This window comes from Melopsittacus undulatus, chromosome 1 (genome assembly GCF_012275295.1).
Source record: "Melopsittacus undulatus isolate bMelUnd1 chromosome 1, bMelUnd1.mat.Z, whole genome shotgun sequence".
In the NCBI taxonomy this organism is placed as follows: Eukaryota; Metazoa; Chordata; class Aves; order Psittaciformes; family Psittaculidae; genus Melopsittacus; species Melopsittacus undulatus.
Window position 1 is genome coordinate 47,872,099 of NC_047527.1, and position 17,677 is coordinate 47,889,775.

Below are 17,677 nucleotides of genomic sequence, written 5' to 3' on the forward strand. Positions count from 1 at the left end.
GCTGTTCAGCCTGGAGAAGAGAAGGCTGCGTGGAGACCTCATAGCAGCCTTCCAGTATCTGAAGGGGGCCTATAAGAGGATGATGGGGAGGTACTTTTCTTCAGGGACTGTAGTGACAGGATAAGGGGTAATGGGTTCAAATCTAAACAGGAGAGGTTTAGGTTAGATATAAGGAAGAAGTTCTTTATGATGAGGGTGGTGAGGTACTGGAATGGGTTGCCCAAGAAGTTGTGAATACTCCACCCCGGCGGTGTTCGAGGCCAGGTTAGACAGAGTCTTGGGTGACATGGTTTTGTGTGAGGTGTCCCTGCCCATGGTAGGGGGGTTGGAACTAGATGATCTTAAGGACCTTTCCAACCCTCACTATTCTGTGTTTTTATGATATTGTAGTATTGGTGTAACCATCTAAGTAGATTTTGGGGTTTGTGTTTTGTTTGGGGGTTTTGTACCTTTAAGAGGTCACTGCTATAAAGATTCAGCAGCTTGAATGAAAAACATGTAAAACTACTCTATCTGTCCCATATATTTTAATGCAGTATTCAGAATATTAAAAGCAGAAATAAGAACTGCCCATACCATAACTGCATGTCAAACAAAGTAAGTATTTGGCTGGAATGTACCAGAAGCAGAGATCCTAAATATTGGCATCATTTATATCACAATTATGAGCTGGACTGGGAGGAAGGAATGAAGAATGGAAGGGGATGCGAAGTTTAAAATTCACAGATTAGTCGCCATGAAGTCACTGGCATAAGCCCCTAAAATTTAGTAAGATCCGCTTTTTGTGGCTGAACAGTTTTTGTCCTTTTTTGTACTAACACTTGAGGGAAAAAAAATGAAGTGTTCTGGCCATTCCCAACTTCAACATTTAAACGAATTATTTTTATTGTATTATTCTAACGAAACCAGAAGTGCTCCCCTTTCATTTTAGATCTAGATCTATTTTAAAACTTAAAAATCACACCTGCCAATATTGTTGAAATAAATCATGTGTGCTTATTTAGGCTAACCCACAACATTACAAGCAATTGCGTTCAGCTTGGTTTAAACAAAATAAAACCTAAAGAGTTAAAAACACAAGGTCACTTAACCTTCTTCCTGGTTGATTTACTTTTAGTTAAAATTGTCATGTTTTACTAAGCCATACCAACCCTGGCTGTACTAGGAAAGTGTCTCTGGCACAAGTGGTTTTCAGAAGAAAAGCTGGTCTTCCCAACAGCTTTTTCTTCTGCTTCATCTTAAAGTGCAGAAACTGTGGGAAAGGATAACAAGATTTCCTGTCCGTCACTGTGGAACTACTTCCCTTAGGGAGGCTAAAGCTGCATGTATGCGGACGTGCAATCTGTTCTCAAAGTCATAGCCAGTAAATTCCTCCTGGGGGGTGGAAAAAAAGAAAAGCATGTAACTATTCACCTCCTTCACTGTCAGACATGAAGACAGTTTTGCTACTAATGCTGAAGAAGTTATGTTACAAAAGAGACTGAAGAAAAGAGGTGAACTGGAGATGGCATGTTGCAATTACCAGAAGCAACAGAATTATTATAGAAACTCCACGTTAGTGAAGAAACCAGAAAGCTTCTATTTCCAACATGCTGTTTGAAACTCATGTACTTGAACAGCACCTGAAAAGCTCTGCAAGTCCAAAAGCTCTAGAAAATCCCAACATGCCCAAAGCAGGAACCAGTTGGAAGAGACAAGGAGTGGAGAGTTGTCATTTTGAAGCTTTCTGCAGCCAAATCTTAGTTGAAATACTTGGCAAGGTTCTAACACTCCAGGAGAGGTCACTAATGAGGGCTCTTCAGGAGTGCCCTCACTGGCTGTGACTGACCTAGAAATATGTACCTACATATCATACAGAAATGTGTATTTTATGCATTAATGTATATCCACATGATAGTGTTGTGTTGTAGATTACAGGTAAGGGACACCAACACTCAACACCCACACACCCTACCCCAAACTCCCCAAAACACAATCTCCCAAATACCCTCATCTCAGAAAGATACATTTGAAAGTGTCTTAGTTTTTACCTTGGCTTGGAGAAGTAAGGTTTTGCCTCTTGGCACAGTCTACAAAAAGACAAACATTCCATTAGAAATGCACTGCAAATGTTACAGAATATAACTTAAGTATAAGGCCTGGTCGGTATGGAATAGTGTATCTCTATCTTGAAAACAAGGTATCGAGCAAACAAAACCCTCTCAAACCTCACATTTCAAAACTAGAAATATTAATGAAGCACCTAAGAAATGCAGTATTACATTTATTACAGAAAATAAGATTAAAGCTTTAAATGCAAATTACTACTGGCGATGGTGAGCCAGTAATACAGATAAATGACTAACTACAGATAAATGACTAACTGATCAATAAGTAGTTTCTGCTTCTTAACCAAATTTCTAGCTATTTCTTTTAAAAAACAAGCTACTGGATTTTGAGCACTCAAGTGCTTTAGAAATCTCAATTTCAAGCTCTCATGAAAAAAAAAATTATATTTTCAGATTAATATTTACTGCTGAAAAGCTCATGTTTTGTTTCTTCTCATACAGTAACTTTTTATTCTAAACCTTACAAATAAATAATCAGCTGCCTAATATGAGATAAAAAATAGGTTCTTATTCAAATATATCCAAGTAGAAACATATTCATTTAGACACTGAATTTAGCCAATATAAGACATATACAAGAAAAAAATCTGTAAACTTCTTGACATAATCATAATAAAATCTTAAAGAACTTGATTAGAATTAAGTTTAAAATAACGGAGATGTTTCATTTACCACATTATCTGAATCCTGTAACTATAATCATTTTAACGTGAAGTAAATTTAACAGCATACTACTTATACTAAAATGCATGTTCATATCAATACATGTTGTTCAGGTCTTCAATATGCTCAGCCTCTCAGGTAAATGTGATTTATAAAATCCTATTCCCTTCTGTTTCTCAGCCATTACAGACCTCTCACATTACACCTCAGCTAGTAAATGGAATTTTCTATAAACAGCATCCATTCACCACTGATTCTAGCTCTTGCTTTTCCCCACCCCATCCCACTTTATTCAGGTCAAGCATCATTTACCTCCTCATTATCCAAGCGCCACAAGAGGGAGTTTCCTGCATGCACTTCACATACTAAGCTCTACCATAGCTCCTAGGTACAGCTACAAGCAGAGGCTTCCTCAGTCCTCAACACCCAACATGAATCACGTTACCACGTTTGCCTACTGTGTGCAGTACTACATGTAAAGCAGGGTGGAAGACGGCTCTTACATTCTCGAAGTCTTCAGATAACCCACCACACAGTTCTGAGACATTTAATCAAATTTAAATATAAACACTGGAAAAACAGGCAGCAGGAACATTACTGGACTCAGAGCTTCCCCACCCAGGATTCAAGGCCAGTTCTAAGATGTAGGGCAGCAGAGTTTTCAAAAAGAAAAAATATTTTTAAAAGCATTTTCTAGTTTTGTCCTCTGTGATGATAACGATTTCTGATGAAAAACTTTCCTTCCCTCTCTAAGGGAAGGAAGATTCAGCTCAGATGATTAAATCTTACAAGATTAACAACAACTGAAACCACAATCTTAACACGAGACACTATGAGCTCAACTACTTCATACACTACATAAAGTGATGAGTGGGTTCAGGTCATTACCCTGTAACATTTCTTTATGGTAGCTATAAAACAAATTTGTTTTATACACTTTAATAGTTTGTATAATGGTATGTTGATTCCCAAACCTCATTTTAAGAGTTTAAAAATAGGTTATTACCTCTGGATTGTCTAACAGAAGACAACCAAGTTCATAGCAAGCATATGGCTGGACATATAAGTTGTTTTGACGGCACAGTTCATCTTTAGCAGCTCGCTGAAAGAACTATAAAAATTAAGGGGAAAAAAAATCAAAAGATTGCAGAAATACATTAAAATTGGCTGTTTGAGACTTAAAACAAACAAACAGAAGTACCATTCATTCAACTTTAAGTACAAGATATCAGCCCAAGGTTAAAATGAGAACACATTAAAAACTTCCAATGACAGATTCTTTAAGCAAGGACCCAGAGATTTTTACCAGTGCGACTGCATCAAGGCAGTAAAATCCAAACAAACAGTTCTAGGTAATATATTGACTGTTTCAAGACTACTTGAGCTTCATACTGAAAAATATCAGCTCTAACAAGGATTCTTAACATTAAAGTCCCTGGATTACTTGAAATCACAGAATCCCAAGGGTTGGAAGGGACTTCGAAAGATCATCCAGTCCATCCCCCCTGCAAGAGCAGGGTAACCTAGAGTACATCACACAGGAACTTGTCCAGGCAGGCCTTGAATATCTCCAACGTAGGAGACTCCAAATATGCTTGAAAGAAGCAGGAAAAAAAAAGGGAGGAGGGTGGGGGAAGATTTTTGAGCCAGCATCAGCTCCCTTGTTGCTTCTGTGAGTTGCATTTTATTATGGGGAGGGGAAAAAAAAAGGTTGATTTGTTGAATAAACTAAAGCCAGCAGAGCAAGGCTTTTTCCTTTGTTCTTTCCAGCTTCCCCTTAACTCTTGCTCCTACTGAGCCACTTTAGCTGCCATGTTCATTGGGCCAGTTGAAATTCATAAAACAGAATGATCGATAGCACTGTAAACTAATGGCTTGCCTAACACACTTACTCAACAATATTCAACAGAATAGCTCATAAAATAGGATTAATGGTGGAAATTACCATTTAACAACTTACCTGAACAGCATCTTCAGAATTTCCTAAGCATTTATGTATGGCACCAAGAAGCAAATTCTTCAAACCAGCAGCCGATGTATCATCAACATCCTGACAAGCTTAATGAAAATATTCCAGTAAACAAACAAGATGGATTGAAATCCTTCCTTAGACAAGAATTGTGGTCTACAGTGACGTTTAGTCTGATGATTAAAATTAACCAGAAAAAGGAGATGCCAGTAAACTTAATATAAATCAAAGTCATTTGGTTCATTTTAAATAAAACCAATTTTCTATGAACCACATCAAGCAACCTGTCACTTGTGAGTGTAATTCTTAACCGTAATGAATGGGCTGATGGCAAATGCAGTTGGTATTCTTCTCACAAGAAGAGAATCTATTTCTCTACTGGTCTTTGAAATACACACTAAAAGGTAAAGTTAAGATACAACTACCTCTTTCTAGGGTTATGAGAAACCGGTTTGTCCCAGATATTGAAAGGAAAATACACAGTCCAAGTTACAAGGAGCACAGGGCAAGAAGTTCAGACAAAGCTGATTTGTTCTGAAGCCAAGTGACAGATGCACAAAAATCTGTACTGGACATAAAACCCCAGACTAGGATAGTTTGGCATCACAATTCTCAATGCTGATGAAAGGATAAGGCTTATCTGTCACAACTTATCTGGTCCACAATCTAGGGACAGACTGTGCCTCAGCAGAGTAATAGTGCTCCGTTTCCAGGAAGAACAGAATCATGATGCACATAACAATCTCTAGATGAATTTGGCTCCATTTTGATCAAGCTTATCAGCACCAGCTTTGTTAAACCAAGGCTAGTCCCATGAGGAGGCATTTGCACTTGTCTGCACTGTCACCTCCCAGAAGAGTACTGGGAGACCTGCAGGGCTCTTCATCCCAACAGAAGGGGCTGAATTGCTGTGCCTAGAGCAGTAGAACTCCTTTAACTTCACATTTAGCTTCATCTCAAACCCTGCCAGATCTTAACTAGCTCTGCATTCACAACCCAGTTAATCCACAACCCAAAGAAAGTACCTATGAACAACTAAGAGCTGGCTGCATGAAGTATTTGGACATTACACAATACGTAACACTCTCAACTCTTGGCTTGTCTTGCAAGTTTCAAGTTACTTAGCATTTTACTCACAAAGACACATGTGGATACAAATTAATTCCTTTAAGTCAACTTTTAGCCCTGAGGAAAAGCCTGGAAACTCCCCCCTGCACATTACACTCCCATTGTTCAAGAGAAGAGGAAGCAAAATAAAATCCCCTATCATCTCGTCATTCTTGAGATACACATGTGGCACAGCAATAACGCTTTCATTGCGCAGGAAATCTTCAACCAAGGATCACTGATGCAGACACATTTGTCAGCGTCAAACAAGAAGGGTATCTCTGCATTGTAGTCTGTACTGCTATTTCACATTAAAAGGATAGAAGCTTATACAAGGAGGACCTGCACTGCTTCTGAGTGTGTGGGAGAGAAGTACATCTTTACAGCCTCTAAAGCTGATTGTTCTGAAGGCAAATGACACACAGAAAAAAATAAATTCATTTTTACTTTACTAAATTTAATTTTAAAGCCTTCACCATTATGTTTGGGACTTGTAGACTATGGATCTGAATATAACCCTTTGCCATCCAATTTAAATGGAGAAATTATCTTCAAATAAAACTGGACCAAAACTTCACTACTAGGCCTGACTTTCAACTTAAAGACTGGCAGTTTTGTAGCTTAACATGAAATCCCCAAAATTTCATTAAAGGAAAAAAAAAGTAATAAATGAATAAAATCTTGGTGGGAGAGGTTTTTGGTTTGTTTTTCCAGTGAGCAGATAACTGACTGCAGGATGGAGGGTGGAGTATGGAAAACGTCACGATCAATACAGCTATCATAAGCTTCATGTGACAGACATCCAAAGACATCTGGAGACTAAGAAAAAGCTAACCACAAAATGCTCCTTTCAGCACGAAGACGGTCCCAGCAGCCAAGATAAACAGAACCCTTATGTCATAGACGACCTCACAAGTTACATATTTCCTCTTAGAAGAAAACTGACATGCAGAAATGAATTGGCAGGAGTTTTCTTTTTCAGCTAGGTTTAAATAAGTTAAATTTTGCTTAATGCACAGTAACTATGACACTGTGGTTTAATTTTAAACAATGGGCAAATGCAACTGATTAAAAAACAACTACATGCAGCAGGCAGTAAAACTGCTCCCAAAACTTACAAAAATGGTAAAAATGAAGTAATAGCTGAATCTCAAAATGAGTTATCTTTTGTTACTCAGACTGTTTTGCTATGACATATGCACAGAAGCTCCAGTTCTCATGCTACAACAATCAGCTACTCCACACAACAGAAGAAAATCATACATCTCATCAAAAAAAGTAAACAGAGAAGTCAAGAATCCGTATTATACCTTGGCTCATGTGCTGTAGGTTCGAGAGGGAACAGTTTGGAAGAGCTTTCCACAAGTACAATACTTCAATAGATGCCAGGACACATAGTTCTTTGGTTGGCATTTGTTTTCTAAATCTATCTGCCTGTAAAATGGGGAGAAAGAGGGAAGAGAGATCTGTCATCTGTCTTTTATAGGGAAAGTAATGTTCACAAACAATATATCACAAACAGTAATTCTGTTCCATCAAATTTATCAATTTATCCAACAATTTTAGGAAAATAAAGTCAGCAGCAACTTAAAGACTTTAGGACTGAAAAGCAAAATCTTTCAGTTAATTTAAGGGCTTACATACTGATCAAAATTAAAGCCTCCTCATATGCAGCCTGATTTGTTTTACTGTGTTTCACAGTCCCAAGTATGCACTGACTGGATGCTGAAAGAGTAAGATCTGCAAGATCATCAGTTGGGAGGTATTTGCTAGACAATTCCTAGCTTTCAAAAAGAACTGAGGCTTTGACAAACAAGACAAGATAAAAATGACTAAGAAAGGCAAAGAGAGAAGGAAATTTCCAAAGCAACTACAGCATTATGTATTTTTATCTTTAATAATTACTTTAGTTCAAAGCAAACTGCTAATTCACATTTCCTTTGCTAGGTCCTTAAAATACATGATACTATTATTTTTCCACAGATGCAACAAAGCAAAAAACCAAATATATCCTTCAAAAATACTGGTACAGAATCCAATAAAATTATCAAGTGTAATTATTGTACTGAAATAAGTCAGCCTATGCTAAAAACCAAACCTTTTTCACTGAAAATTGTTCAATCTGATTGTTTTTCCTTTTGAAAAGCTTCTGAACTTCCTTGAACACATTCTGAGCACCATTGACATCACCAGTGGCTCCCTGACATACTAAAGAACACAAACAAAATATGTGTTAACACTACTGGGATATGAAACAGGAAACAAAGATTAGATATACAGCCACAGGAAAACACACACTCACTTCCAAAAAGGATCCAGACCTGAAATTTGACAAACATGCTAATTCCAACTCTCCCAAGTACCCTCTGTGATCATTAACAAGTCAGCATTTTTTTGTATCCATTAAAAGAACTAACACCCCCTAATCTCTAAGGATTTATTTATTAAATCTTTGCAATACAGCTATATGACCTGTAACTACACTGACAATCATAGCTGCTATCAACACCGGGGGGAAATGTATGCACATGCATGTACATGCATGTATATGCAAGTGTACATTTATAAAACCCCCAAAATTAAGTAAGTCTGGCATAAAGGTGCATAAGCAGCAGGCAGTGTGGAAGACACTATGTGCACTAGTAAATACCCCAAAACAAAAGTGCCAAAACCTTATCACATCACTGATTTATCATTTATCCAACACATTGATTATACTCACCTGCTGTTAAATAAGCATAGTAGCACTGGGACCACCTGGATTCATTTTTAAGCCTTTCAAAGGATTCAAATGCATCTTTGAAATTCATCTCTATCATGCTGCACCAACCTAAAAGCGAAATTAATTCAACTTTAGAGAAAGCACAGTAATTCAAATTTGGTGTCAGTGTTACTGCAACACACCACCTGCTACAAGAGCTGGAGCTATTTCAACATTTATAACAGTAACCGGAAAAGTTAAACCCAAAACAAATCAATGAAACACTTAAAGCCTGGTTTAAATTTCCTGGGAAATGCTGAATTATAAGATTGCATATAAAGCAATGAATCCACTTCAGAGCAACAACAAATCTATACAGATACCAAAAGCTTTTTTTTTTTTAAATGTCGCATTTTGTGGGATGCTGAAACTTACAAAGCTACCACCTGCTCCCTTGTTCTTCCCCACTGTGACATGATCCCTTAACAAAACATTTTTAAAGCTTGAAGCAACATTATCTTCATCACTTCAAAGACTTGTATGCAAATCGAGAACATACTGCTATTGATAGAAGGAAATGAACATGAAATACAGGTCCTGCAAGCTGTGAAGCTTCACTAGCCCGATTTGGTTTTGGCACAGATATTGTGATTCTACAGACAAATCAGATTAATCAATTTCTCCTTCTAAATAATATTCAGGAGGTGAACAGTTTGCCATTGATTCTACTTGTTGAATTCTACTTGTCTAAACAAGACAGAATCATTACCACAGACCATCCAAGACAAAAGACAGTATTGTAAAACCTTTTTAAAAATCCTAGTAAAAATAATCCATTTTTTAATTGAAGTTGCTAGCCTAGACTTGAAAGGGAGTGTAAACATATCTAACTTACCTATTTCATACAAGCAGACATGTTGAATCTCCCTTTGGTCTGTTGCAAGTTCCAAAGCAGTATGAAATGAGCTCAAGGCACTATTGATTTGACACTGAAAGTAAAATAAATAAATAAATTAATAAATAAATCAGATGTCTAAAATTTGGTGGATACTTTGATGTTGATAAAACATTGAGGTTTCTACTAATAGGTATTTTAAAATAACTATAGTTAAAAATATTAATACTGAAGTGTCTCAGACTACAGACTCTGATGTGATTAGGGAGTCACAACATCCCATTGAAAGGAAAACCTCCAAATTCATTTCAGACTCCACATTATTTTAAATTGGCCAAAATCCACCACAGAGCTAACAGTTTGGAAAATAGCCAATATTAATTCAATATACCAGCTCCACACTGCAATTCCTTTGGCAAGATTCCCTTTTCCCAGCTCTCTTGACCTGATCACTGCTGAATGGATGTCTGGGCAAACTATGACAAAGTATTTACAATAATAAAGGAGCATCTTAAAGAGGTCACATAATGAGCAGATCTTTCCATGTATTTTGTATTCATGATAGGAAACATAATACAAAAGCCAAATTATAAGAGACAAGGGAAGTAAGAATTACTAATGCAAAGCAACTCAGTTTTATATTTAAATGAAACTTTAGATAAGAATTTAATGTGTGTGCTTGCAAGGTTCTAATAATGTGTTCCACCATGTACAGCAGCAGAAAACTAAGACATACAGTATGGTACCTGCACTCTGAAAGTCATATGAGAAGTACAGAACACCACAGAGTTTAAAAAGGCTGGGAGAGGGATAGTAGAAAAGTTCAATACTGTAATAATGATCACCAATAATTTACAGATCAAATGTACAATTTCAAGATTATCTTTCAACCTTAAAAATCAGTGGCTGCATTTCTCCTATTTCCTATTATGTCTGAAATTGGTTTTGTGCAGTAAACTTTTGAGTAATTTCATTTCTACACTTATGAGTCATTCCACCTTTAAAAGTCATATTTTTAGCATTTACTATTTTTCCCAGTCTAGGATGGGACTTCGCTATAATAATCATCATAAAGGGAGTTGTATTAGTTTCATACACAGACACACACTATTTATCCTGCTTTAACAGCGTTCCCATATTTATTCTCACATACAATTATAATAATTTATATAACAGAAAAATCTTTAAGCCACACTCTCCTGGCTAAGCATGTAGGTGAAAGAAACCCTTGAAAAAGTAAATCTGTCATCATACACAAGCATAACTGAATTCAGTAATTCCTGCAAAAATCTGCAGCAGCGTATCTTAAGACCATATACACACATGGAGCTCTAGAGTGATTTTATTAGATTTTGTTATTTGTCTCATCAGGAAAAACTGTTTTAGTTGCTAAGAAACAATTTAACCATAAATCATACAGATTGCATCAAGAGAGCAGAACTGCCAGCAAAGGGATCCACAGCTGTACCAATATAAACATTGTGAAAATGTGTAAATAGTGATTAGACTAAGATGCCTGTTGGCATGATGGAAGAATAGACCATACAAAAAGACAGGCAAGTTGTATTTGCCCTCAAAGTAACCAGGGAACCTGAGCAATGTACACCTTGTTTACTTTTGTAGCAGCACATTCTCTCCACTACATATTACCCCACTGATGCTACAAGGGCAACATTACTACCTCAAACCTGTTACAACCCCCATCTTACAGATACAATAAAACAGTTCAGTAAACCTGGTTTGAATGCTTCTGAGGGGGAAAAGAAAAAAAAATATAAATATTTAGTCCTCTTTGAAGATACTTTGCCCTCTAAAAAAATTAACAATTTGAAAATGTATTTCACTTATTCCACACAATAACTAATGGCAATTACATCACTGTCTGCAATGCCATATACCCGCCTGGGGCAGCACATGAAATACTGACTGTCTAATATTATGCAAGTCTGGTTAGTTGAATATCCAATCTTCTATAATTTATTTCTCTGACTAAATCTCTCAAGTGTTTTAACATCTGCTTAAGTTTTCCTTAAGCATCAAGCTCAGTAACTGTGTTGCTCAGTAAGTACATTTCAGAGATATTCCTTAATAATTAAAGTTTCAATCATCTCTAGGGACTGTGACATGCTGGAATATGAATTTCCACTCCTAGTGTTAATTCTTAAAATGAATTACCACCAGTTTACTGTTTCAGAGAATAAGCAGAATTATAAAGTCCCAAGAGTCCACATGTGTAACATCATGGCTGACACTTGAAATTTATGTTCTTGAGATTTAAACATACATACACACACATACACACGTAATTCCTTCCACAGGCATCACCTGTGCCTCTCTTGGACATAATACAAAGACAAAAACAGAGTTAATCCATAAAATGTATAATATACAGAACTACATAACCATAAAGAGGATTATTAAACCTAATGTTAGAACTTTAATCTTACATTTCATGACTTCGAATTAAACTAAGCATCTATGGAGTTTACTGAGCCAAGGCAGCTTCCTGAGCAAACACACATTTCCCCACAGAGTTCCGAAATCTCAGGGCACTTTCCCTCTCCCAGATCCTCTCTATTCTTGATCAGCACTATGAACTCATAAGGCTTTTAAGAAGTCATGCTCAGTTTTAAGGCAAACCCAGAAAACTGTATCTAAAAGGGGATAATGTGCATTGGGGGATACCATAGGAATTTCAGTCTGTATTTTCTATTCCCTAACACACATATGCCCCAGACACCCCCTCACCCTTTTTTCCTTAGACACACCAGAAAATCAAAATAGAGTAAAACTAGGATTTTGTCCTTTATAGCTGAGAACAAACAACTAAAGAGGCCCACACAACTGCTGAAAATAAACTCTGACATTCATTACACAAGCTCTGAAACACATCACTTGAGACTTTGTAACAGAAAACTCATTTAAGACTCTTCAAAGCTTATTATTACTCTTGCTCTCAGACTACTTTTCTGTGCCACATCTCCCACCTCTAAATAAGAATGATACCACTGATGCTGAGATGCCTACAAAAGGCAACTGAAATACAGGAGTACTTGTCAGCATTACATTTAAGCCTGCAACACCACTGCACATTTTCACCAGCCTGCAAATCAGTGTACACCCAAATGTACCACTGCTGTTTTGCCTGTCAGCTGGAGTACTTGGTACTTTTCCCTCCAGACTATTAACAATGCTTATACCAACTAACCTCTAGAGACTAAGCCTCAGAACTCATGGATTTTTGTTCGAGCCCTAAAGATTTGTTGCTGTTTATACATACACATCTGGAGTCTGTTCCAAATCAAAGAAATCTTGCCCAGTTCAGGATCTTGACAAACACTATTTTTTCTTTATACCCTTACCACTCTCCATAGGAAGCTATAAATCTATTTAACTATATCTGAGTAGGGCAATTTGTATTGTTTAAAAAAATAGATATTTTAATTATGCTGATTAGGAAAAAAAAAAAGAAAAAGAAGAAAGCAAAACTGCAAGATGAAAAGCAGAAATGGGTAAGAATTCTGAACATCACCTTTTACTCCTGCCACCGTACGTCCATCTTTCACTACTGGCCACAATACCACACTTGAATTGTAAGTCACAAGTAAATTGGCATTTATTAATGTAATATTAGACAATGCAAATTTAGCAAATGGATGGCAATATTTTTATTTTCACAGTAATAAGAAAGGCCCAAGGGTAGAGCCAGAAACTCTGAATTTCAGAACAGTGGGTTTCAGCAGCTATTATACTAATTACATTTTAAGTACCCTTTAGGCACAAGTACAAAACATTATTCTCACTTGGTTTTAATAGCTTAAGCTTACATGAAACATCATTATCAGCTTCAGTGGAAAATATCTTAAAACCAGAAATACTTGAGGCTGGAATACACAGTATACCATCATGTGGTCCTTTCCAACCCTAACTATTCTATGATTCTGCGTCAAGCACATAAGTATGCCCATAAAAACAGCGTAAGTGTAAAAGTCATGAAAAATACTACTTTTAATACACAGTCTCTTAACTTACTCTTTGAATAAGAAAGATTTGTGATCAGCCTATCAGTGCAACCTTTAACTTTCTGATGCACTTCCATTCCAGCTTTCCCAGATCATCCTCCTTTCCTTTCCCTTAACTTGTTCATTTCAAGTCTCCAAACACTTTCAGACTTAATTTCTCAGCAACATGAAGCTGGGAAAAAAAGCTGAAAGATAATTTGGTCCATGTTTATAGTACCTGTAAGGCTTAGAAAACCAGAATCTGTTGAGGCTTTTATTGACTAATAATCACACATGCTTTTGGTGGACAAAGCATTAGAGTCTCATGTTCTTCATTTGTCTTTCACAGTACTGTCACTGCAAAATCTTTCTTTCTTCTCAACTGTCACCCTTGGCAACTTTCTCCTTTGTGAGATTTGTGTCTCACTGTCCAGTCTTGCATTACTGCTTTGGCCTCTTCAACAGTGTCCCAGCCTACAGGTGTCCATGGCAGCACTAGGTTACTTACTGGCTTTTTTTCCTCCATAGAAAAGAAAAAAATGCACATGTACAGATCTCTAGCCATATGCAGACTTGCTGGCGGAAGCTGAATATACATACCATCAGCTGAAATGCAGGAATGAAGGCTATAAAACAAGACCAAATGGACTGAGTGCTAACAGGCTGCAGTAGAAAGCCTATAACGACCGCTACTGATCTGTCCTTATAGAACACACAAACTTTTCTGTATAACATCTAAGCTGTCGTTCATCTGTGCACAATTAAATTTTATCATAGAGCTGTTAAAAGATGACAGATGTGATGCTGAAGACCATAAAACAAGCAAGGTATACTTTTAAGTGCATGTAGGTTAAAAGCACAGACTTCCCAATTTCAGTAAGCCACCTGAAAATAGTGTTTCTGTGCCAGCTGGCAAGTGCTTGAACCCACCTGTGCATAAACAATTTCTAAGAAGGCCATAAAAGCACTTCCCAGACTTTGCACAAGCTCTCCTCACCTGTCTTGGAAATTATGTGCACATTACAACTCAGTGTATCAGTTTGTAATGTAAGAATTTATGCGCACTTCTGGTTCAGAATGTATAAATGTGAAACAGATGTAACCGGAGGTGCACCATGCAGGAATCCAGTGCAGCACCCTGCACCACTGCCACCAGATACAAATCTGCCTTCACTATTACGGCAACAACATTTGAGCAAATTAAGCTTGTAAATTCCTAGAGTCTACAGAAAAGCATGAGACATTTAGACACAGCAAAGCCTGATTGATACAGTATCACTTAGAACAAGGATATGTGGTGCAGGGAGGGCAAGGGGGAAGAGGCTGTGAATGGAAAAGTTCTCATGCAAATACACACATGAATAGCAAAGTGACATTTTAATTCCCATTAGCAACCACTAAGCGTTCTGCTGACTAAGGGCTTGGCTACATAGCACAATGCACAGCATTCTGCCTGCCTAAGCTAACTGATTTCATCAACATGGCCACGCTGTCTCTGGCACAAACTATTTCACTTTGAGATAAACTCTGGTATCTACATCCTGCATCATTTAATGCACAAACACTATAAGGTAACATGAAAAAAAATCCTCTCCTCTGAAACATAAATATGCTCCAGAAACGGACTGACTATAAAAAACTGACAATCATCCCAAAGCTATCCTATTTACACATAAAAACATATACACCGCTTGCTTAGGACTTACGTTTAAACTTCTGCCCTACTTGCCCTGGAAGTCAGAAGAATCAACTGTATTTTATTCATTACATTAAACATGAAATTGAAGGGAGGGTGGGGAGTTGCAAATGCCAAGTCATACTCTGACAATCAACATATTTATAATTGTAACTACACTTGCATTTATTGTGTAGCCAGTCCTAACATATTTGACTTTTACCTCTAAAATGTAATAATCATATAATTGAGCAAAAACCACTAATGTCTTTCCACTCAGAAAACAGCCATACTTCTAATGACTGACAGCTTGCCCATGACAGTGTAATTCCCCCCTAAAAAAATCAACATCCAAATCCCATGCAAGAATGAAGCCTGCCCCTCTGTTCTGTTATTGTTGTTACCTCTCTCAAAATATTGAGCTGTATTTGAAAGTTAACTGCAAACCTTAGCAAAAAATCATAGAATAGCCAAGGTTGGAAAGGACCTTAAGATCATCTAGTTCCAACCCCCCTGCCATGGGCAGGGACACTTCACACTAAACAGTGTCACTCAAGACTCTGTCCAACCTGGCCTTGAACACTGCCAAGAATGGAGCATTCACAACCTCCTTGGGCAACCCATTCCAGTACCTCACCACCCTCACAGTAAAGAACTTCTTCCTTATATCCAATCTAAACTTCCCCCGTTTAAGTTTTAACCCGCTGACCATCAGCATTAAGAACTGGATTAGCTCTTGTAATTATGACATTGAGATGAAGGGTCTGAACATTCTGGGTTTGTGCTCTTGTACTGGCTTTTCTTGTTAGTGTGACTGCACTAGAAATATCCTAGTTTGACAAAAGCAGCAGCTGAGAGTTGCCTACTTTAAAGTACTCACCATCATCTTCTATTATCACAGATTCTTAAAGAATAACTTTGCCAAAACCCATGACTGCAACTTCAGTGTTTGAATAACACTCTGCAACAGCATTCACAAACACATTTTCAGTGAATATATTCCTACTTGGGTCAGAGCTCAACCTTCACAACAGAAAACATCCTGGGTTGACCTCTTAAAAGCAGAACCAGTTATCTGAGGGCAATTATTGCAGATAATTATTTGTATATGAACAGTGCATAAGAATGAAAAGGGAAAGAGAAATGCTGCGTACGCAGCAGATACATACTCAGATTTTAGCTTGACAAGCAAAACTGAAAAAGCTATTTATACCACAAGAAACTCATGAGTGACCAAAAGCACTTCCTTTTAGCCTCCTTTATGCTTTCTAAATGTATCAATTAATTCAGACAAAAGTAGAAGAAGATCAGGTTTGGCATGTGAAACTGAAACTGGGAAAGAGTTACTGCTTTCTTCTTATCTTTCCATGTTATTTTTTCCTCAGTCACAATTTGCTGAAGCTTGCACAAGTCATTCACATCAGAAAAACATAACATAACGAAGGGTGGGGAACAGAAATCGGTCAAAAGAAGATAACATGCAATACCTCTAATCGCTGTATCCTTCCCTTGAAGAACATGAACAGAGAAGAATTTGGATAAGCAGATTCTTTTTTTGCAAGAATTTCTTTTGCCTCTTTCAATCCTGCCTTGTTATCGCTGCCATCAAGGGCAAAAAAGGGACGAACAACTGTGTGGTACCACAACAGAGCTAATCTAAAAGAAACATAAGGGCAAAAAGGATTACAGCTCTTAAAGAGAAATCTAAGGACAACATTCTACACAGTAGAACATTATACAACTTAAATTTTTACATGATTCTGAAAGATAGATAGATATGAATCTTTTCCTATACAACCTGGCTTTAGAACAAACACAATACTATTGCATATATCAATGTGCTTCTAAACTGCACCTGAACATACAATGCAGTGCACATTATTCAGAGGTAAAGTAACAAGCTCATACCATCAAAGCAGTTGAACCTTTAGAACTCTAGATTCTTAAAAAGAAAAACACACAGGAAAACTTCAAAGATGAGTTGTTAATTACAGGGGGAAAAAAAACCCCAAAACAACAAAATCCAAACTAAACAAAACCAACAAAGCTAAACAGACATCAGCAGACACACTTGAAATTAATGTCAAAAAGAAATACATCTATTGTTCAGAAGAGCAGATATCTACATGACCCACATTGCTCCTGGAAACAAGGGCAGAGCATAAAGAATTCCAAGAACATCGGAAGGAAGAAACACCCTGAAAAATACGATTTTCCCTTCCCAAAAAGGAGAAAGAACAAATCAACAGGAGCATTTAATCTTAAGCTTTCTTAATCAGAAATCAAACCCTTCTCAAAGAAGAGACCTGAGCTCTACTGTCAATGTTTCAAAAGCAACATCTGATGGTACTTGCAGTAGGTCCCATAATAAAAGCATTTATTTAGAGATAAAGGAATAATAAACCAATTTATGAAGGTAGTTTAAATTAGTTCTGGCTAACCCTTCACATTGAAAAAAACTGAATGCAGTACGAATGCTTAGGAAAAAGTGTACACAAAAGAATACTCTAAAAATACTGTAAGGGAACATCCCATTTTACCCAGATGCTAAAATTAAA

The 17,677-nt window shown here is 37.1% G+C and overlaps 1 protein-coding gene across 1 annotated transcript in view; it reads right to left on the bottom strand.

The window, feature by feature from the left end:
• Nucleotides 1-295: 295 nt before the first annotated feature.
• Nucleotides 296-17,677, bottom strand: part of TTC39C (tetratricopeptide repeat domain 39C) — a 35,548-nt gene continuing 18,166 nt past the window's right edge. Inside the window, exons 6-14 of the mRNA XM_005153522.3 lie at nucleotides 16,607-16,775; nucleotides 9,444-9,537; nucleotides 8,570-8,677; nucleotides 7,946-8,055; nucleotides 7,158-7,281; nucleotides 4,732-4,829; nucleotides 3,778-3,882; nucleotides 2,031-2,069; nucleotides 296-1,374 (exon numbers count right to left, since the gene is read on the bottom strand). Coding sequence (XP_005153579.2) covers nucleotides 1,285-1,374; nucleotides 2,031-2,069; nucleotides 3,778-3,882; nucleotides 4,732-4,829; nucleotides 7,158-7,281; nucleotides 7,946-8,055; nucleotides 8,570-8,677; nucleotides 9,444-9,537; nucleotides 16,607-16,775 — 937 coding nt within the window. The 3' untranslated portion in view covers nucleotides 296-1,284. The remainder of the gene's footprint in view (nucleotides 1,375-2,030; nucleotides 2,070-3,777; nucleotides 3,883-4,731; nucleotides 4,830-7,157; nucleotides 7,282-7,945; nucleotides 8,056-8,569; nucleotides 8,678-9,443; nucleotides 9,538-16,606; nucleotides 16,776-17,677) is intronic.